This window comes from Halichoeres trimaculatus, unplaced genomic scaffold (genome assembly GCF_033239565.1).
Source record: "Halichoeres trimaculatus isolate MK-OKI-2021-1 unplaced genomic scaffold, fHalTri1.1 fHalTri1_scaffold_55, whole genome shotgun sequence".
NCBI lineage: Eukaryota > Metazoa > Chordata > Actinopteri > Labriformes > Labridae > Halichoeres > Halichoeres trimaculatus.
The window spans coordinates 247,501-253,522 of record NW_027437234.1 but is presented as its reverse complement, the minus strand read 5'-3'; the positions used below and the strand labels follow the sequence as shown (position 1 = coordinate 253,522).

Sequence of the window (6,022 nt, the reverse complement as noted above, 5' to 3'; positions counted from 1 at the left end):
TTTTTTCCTGATAGAGAAAAAAGATGAAATGAAGGATAATCTGACTTAAGCAAAAATAAAATCTACCTCTGACCTTAAAAGAAATTTAAACCCAGCCCAAACTCTGGCTCCAGATTACAGACGGCCGTGAAAACACTGAACTTACGTGAAGCTGCTAAGAGCGAAAACTCACTGAAGTTAATCCTTGTAATCATCGCTGAGGCTCAAACATTCCCGTTGAAGTTCATCTCTGCCTTTAGGGTCTACGTTTACAGCCCCGTGTGTGTGTGTGTGTGTGTGTGTGTGTGTGTGTGTGTGTGTGTGTGTGTGTGTGTGTGTGTGTGGGAGGGGGCCTCTATGAAATCCAGATTCACATTTAACCCTGTTCTTGAAAACTTATCCAGAGCTTTATCCAAAGTCAAACACAATGTGGACGTTTAAAAGTCAAACAAAAAGGTCAAAGTTTGGATCAGTTTTTCTTCGTTTAAAGTTTAAAGATCTTGTGGAGTTGGGGACTTTATATTTGGGAGTTTGGAGGTTTAGGGGACAGGGGGTCTTTGGGTTTCCTGAGGGTTGTTTTGTTATGTGGTTTAAAGGAAAATGGGACTTCATGTCTGAGGATCTTTATGGAGCTCAGGGGATACGGGGATATGGGGGTTTGAGGGTTTGGGGATATGGGGGTTTGGGGGTTGGGGGATTCAGGGATATGGGGATTTGAGGGTTTGGGGATTCAGGGATATGGGGGTTTGAGGGTTTGGGGATTATGGTTTTGATGGTTTAGTGCCTCTAAAGTACTTGTAGTATTTAGGTGGATGGATTGTAAAGGCTGTTGGATGTTGGTCCGTGGTGGGTAGACCTTCAGGTTTTCAGGTGTTGGGGGTCAGGTTGATGGTCTTTGTTTGTTGGTCTGTAGCTGTTACTTTGAAGGACTTGATAGATTTGGGTTTCCTTTATTTTTGTGGTCAATCTGTTGGTTTTTATAGGTCTGTTGGTTCAGTTCTTCGAAGGTTCAGCTTTTTATTAAGACCAGAGGTTTTGGGTCGGATGGTCTTTATGTTTGGGCTTTGGGCTTTGTGGATTTGGGATTCTGGTTGGTTTTCTTTCTGTGGTCTTCAGTCTTCAATGGACACTTTTTACTTTTATCGAAGTCATTTTGTTCTGAGGAGAGAAAACAGACTATTGGTGGATTCATTGGGTCCTGGGTGTTTTTAATCGGATTCTTCATCCTGTTTCTGGCTCAGATCCAGATCTGAAACCCACAGAAGAAGTGTGTCCATCTGAGAGCCGTCAGTTCCAGCTGAGGAGGATGTCCTCATTAAACTAGCACCCCAGAGACCACGCGAGCCCAGAAGAGTCTGCCAAGAGAAAGCTGGGACTTCAGGGCAGAATGATCTTCGTCCTCCTCTTCTGTGAGTTTCAGACTCACCATCAGAATCTATTGGGTTTATGTCTACATTAAAACTGGAAGCATCTCAGGACCAAACAGTGATCTCCACCTCAACATGTCTGACTCACATTTCATCTTTACAGGTTTGTTCCCAGCTGTACGGCTCCAGGACCAGCAGGACCCGCAGGACCAGGAGGACCAGTGTCCTGGTGGTTCATGCAACCCCCTCCTGGGAGACCTGATGGTGGGTCGGGGAGCTCAGCTCTCCGCCTCCTCCACATGTGGTCTAGACGGACCCCAGAAGTACTGCATTATTGGATATTTAGAGGTCAGCCTGTGTGTTTGTGTGTGTGTGTGTGTGTGTGTGTGTGTGTGTGTGTGTGTGTGTGTACAGTATATGTGTAAGTTCTGTATATACAGTGAGTTCTCACACACACGTGTTCTGTGTTCCCCATGTGTTTTCTTTTGTCCTGTGGTGTGTGTGTGTGTGTGTGTGTGAGTGTGTGTGTGTTTTCTGTCTGATGGATGTGTTTCTGGCTCACGCGTTGACTTTCATACTCCGACATGTTCTGATCTGTCAGTTATTATCCAGCACACGTTTTTCCACCCTGAGGAATTATTTCTGCATTTTTCCTCCGTCTCTCTTCCTTCAGTCGCTCCTTTGAGTCTTTTTCCAGAAATGTTTCCTGAAACAACAGAATACAAAATACTGAGACTGCGTCTTTCATTGGGAAGATAAATCTTTTTTTTTATTTCTTCCACTTTATCTGGAAACATGAAGGTTTCACTGTGTCTGACCATGGACGCTTTATTTAATCTTTTTTAGTCAAACTTTTTTTACCAGACAAAAATGTTTGGGAACCAGTTCTTTTTAAACACAACATTATAAAATGAACAAAAAAGTCCTCAGGAGTCCCTTCATCAGGTCCACCTTGATTTTCTCATTCTGGACCCTGTTGGATTACAGAGTCGGGTTAGACCTTGGTGTCTTAGAGTCAACAGGCAGCTGAAACTTTCCCAGAGTCTGCACCATGTCACCATGTCACCATGTCACCATGTCACCATGTCATCATGACAGGGTTAGGGTAACGAGCTGAAACTTTCCCAGAGTCTGCTCCATGTCACCATGTCACCATGTCACCATGTCACAATGTCACCATGTCACCATGACAGGGTTAGGGTTTTAATTTCACGATGCTCCAAATGTTTTCAATGGTTGACGTGTCAGGACCACAGGCAGGTCAGTTCCTCACCCTGACCAAGGGTGTTCAACCTGTGGCTCTGGAGCCTCATGTGGCCTTTGACTCCTCTGCAGTGGCTCCTTGTAGCTTGAAATAAAGAATAGTTATTTTTCTTCCAGAGGGTATTGATGATTAAAGACACTGACACTAAATAAAATCCTGTGTTAACATTTAGTTGAACTAAATCTTCATCCCATCTGTCAATAAAGCCTGCCACCGCTCTACTTCACCTCCTACAACATCAACAGCCCACCAACTTTCCATGCACCTGTGGCTAACCTCAAGTTTTACAGCCCTGGGAAGATAACTACATCTACAAAAAGACTCATCTGGAAGAAAATACTGATTTTAATTCTGTGAGGATGGATTCATTTATAGCAAACTTTATAAACATGTTTGATATGTGGCCAGACATTAGGTAAGAACAAAATTAAAATGTCAAGTTTAGTGAAATGATCAATTTATGTTATCATTTTCAGGTGTTATTTACAGAATTCTTTTTTTTTTTTTTTTTGAAAATTTATTGAATTTCATTTTCTTTTCACATTTTTGAAATTTTGAAATTGTTGAGCGTTTTTGACATCTTTTTTCTTTCTTAGTTTCTTTCTTTTTTAATTTTAGTCAGTTTTGAAAACCTCAAAATGTTTTGAATATATTTAAAAATTCATTATGTTTTTAAAGTTTTACAAATGTTAAAAATGTGTAGTTTTTATCTATTGCAAATGCACTTAATTTCATTTTTTATTTTTGCAAATTTATGAAATTTCGTTTTTGGTGATTTTTGTTTAACCTGCGACTTTTGTAAATTGATCACAACTTTAGCACTACTTTCAATTTTTAGCAAATATATTAAAAATAATAAACCAAGACATCACATGTACAATATTTTAACAAAAAAAAAACCTTTAAAAAATTTAATCAATAAATTTTTCTGTGCAAAGAAGTTTGCTGGGCCGCACGGTGGTGCAACAGTCAGCGCTGCAGCCTCTCAGTAAGACGGTCACCGGTTCGATTCCCAGCTTGGCCGGTGGGCCTTTCTGTGTGGAGTTTGCTTGTTCTCCCCCTGCATGTGTGGGTTCTCTCAGGGTTCTCCGGCTTCCTCCAGCAAAACACGCTCATCAGGTTCATTACTCCCTCTTAATTGTCTGTAGGCGTGCGTGTGTGCGTGTGTGCGTGTGTGCGTGTGTGCGTGAATGGTCGTCAGCCCTGTGATTGGCTGGTGACCAGGGTGTACCCCGCCTCTCACCCAATGACAGCTGTGATAGGCTCCAGCCACCTGTGACCCTGAGCAGGTGAAGCAGTTCAGAAAATGGACGAATGAATGAATGAAGAATTTCACTCACTTTGATTTTTTTTTTTTTTTTTTTATTTCTGGATCACATGGATAACTTTCTAAAGTAAAAGGAATTTGGTCACTGACTGGTTCAGAAGATTTCCCTGTGAAGAATTTCGTACATTTTCATTGTTGACAAGATTGAGTTGATTCATTGAAGTCGTTCGTGGCTCCTGAATGACTTCAGTGACGCTGAGGCCAAACAGCCCCTCTGAAAAAAGACAGAAAATGTTGCAGACCCCTGACCTGGACTCTCCATCAGAGGCATGCCGCTGTAATCCATTAGATCTGCTCCCACTCCTCCAGAGCCGAGGACACAGCGTCCATGATTCACACCCAGCGTCTGGTCATCAGAGCACAGGACCGTTTCCCGCCTCTCCTCAGTCAGGGTTATATGATGATGATGATGATGATGATGGTTATATTTCAGCCGTCAGTGATATTAATCTGTTGGATTCAATGTGTTTCATCAGGAGGATCAGAAATGCTTCATATGTGACTCCAGGCTGCCCCACAGCAGCAACCCCAACAGCCACCACATCCAGAGCATCATCACCACCTTCGACCCGGACAGGAAGCTGAAGTGGTGGCAGTCTGAAAATGGTGAGTTCAATCCCTCCAATCAGAGACATCATGACATCGTGGGGGTAGAGTCTGTCCAATCAGAGAGAGGAGGACTTCTGAGAAGAGCAGGGCTGAGCAGGTTAAATCAGTGTTTCCCAACCCTGGTCCTGAGGACCCCCTGCCCTGCATGTTTTAGATGTTACCCCTCCAGCACAGCTGATTGAAATGAATGGCTCGTTATCAGCTGAGCAGAGCTCGATGACGAGCTGATCATTTCAATCAGGTGTGAATGAGGTGTGTTAGAGTCGAGTAACATCTAAACCATGCAGGGCAGGGGTCCTCAGGACCAGGGTTGGGAAACACTGGGTTAAATGAACAGGTTCAGTTAGGAATCTGAAATAAATGGAGGATCCAGTTCTTTTCTCAGTGCAGAGTATTTACAGAGCACTTCCTGTTTTAAAACCTCCTTAAACCTGTGTCCACATGTGGGACGTTACATTTCTGCCTCTGACACCCAGGACACTTCTTCCTTCAAAACTTTGACCAATCAGCAACACTTAGGGACACGGCCCACGTCGTCTTTTGGGGCCAGCTGTTCAAAGAAATTAATCTGGATCAAAATAATCTGGGCCCAGCTGTTCAGAGGTAATCAAATCAGCTTCTGGTTATCGGCTTGAATTAAATCCTGAAAGTGTTTTTTTTTTAAAGCAAAAGAAGGATTTTAAAATCAGATTAGATCATGTAATCCAATCCAAGTTTTAATCCGGATCAACCCTTCAGTTTGTGTCGTTCAGAACTTTTCAGTAGGATCTGGATCACTTTGATCCAAAGAAACAGGACTATCCTGATCCCAGCAGGGGGCAGGATTTCACGGTGGATTTCAGGAAGAAAATGAGGTGAAACTTTGAAATTGGTGAAATAAAACGTTTGTAGAATTTAGTTTTCATACTTTTATTTGTATTTTGCACTTGACGTGTTGATCAGTTACTGTGAAAGAGGAGATGAAGTTAACTTAGTTAGCATGAAGCCGTTCAGAGAATCCTTTGGGATTCATCTTGTCCCTGCCTCTAGTGTTCCTGTGTTTTCTTTCTCCTTGTGTTTCCTCCTGGCTGAGTGCCCCTTGTGTTTCACCTGTGTCTCGTTACACACCTGTGTTGATTGGCTGTGTGTCAGTTCAGTCTCAGGCCACGTCCACACACAGCTGGGTCTCCAGGTAAATGTACGTATTTTATCTGTTTAGTCCTGTGGTCCACATGAAACTGAAGCTTTCTGTCACTGAAAACAACATTTTCTGAAAACTCTGGTTTCATGGTTTCTCATGTGAATGCTGGGAAACAGAGTTTTCAGTTCTCAGGTGTCACAGCTGAATGACAAAGGTTCATCCTCATTGGATGGTCAGGTTTCAGGTCTGACAAACACTCACACACATGGGTTTGGCCTCTTCCAGACCCACTCACCAGCGCCTTGTGTGAGGACTTCAGTATTTATCAAACTAAATGGAGATTATTCAGGAAAAAC

The 6,022-nt window shown here is 42.7% G+C and overlaps 1 protein-coding gene across 1 annotated transcript in view; it reads left to right on the top strand.

Annotated features, from left to right (window-relative positions):
• The first annotated feature begins 1,366 nt into the window (after positions 1-1,366).
• Positions 1,367-6,022, top strand: part of lamb4 (laminin, beta 4) — a 42,740-nt gene continuing 38,084 nt past the window's right edge. The window contains exons 1-3 of the mRNA XM_074665203.1: positions 1,367-1,388; positions 1,510-1,694; positions 4,414-4,543. Coding sequence (XP_074521304.1) covers positions 1,367-1,388; positions 1,510-1,694; positions 4,414-4,543 — 337 coding nt within the window. The remainder of the gene's footprint in view (positions 1,389-1,509; positions 1,695-4,413; positions 4,544-6,022) is intronic.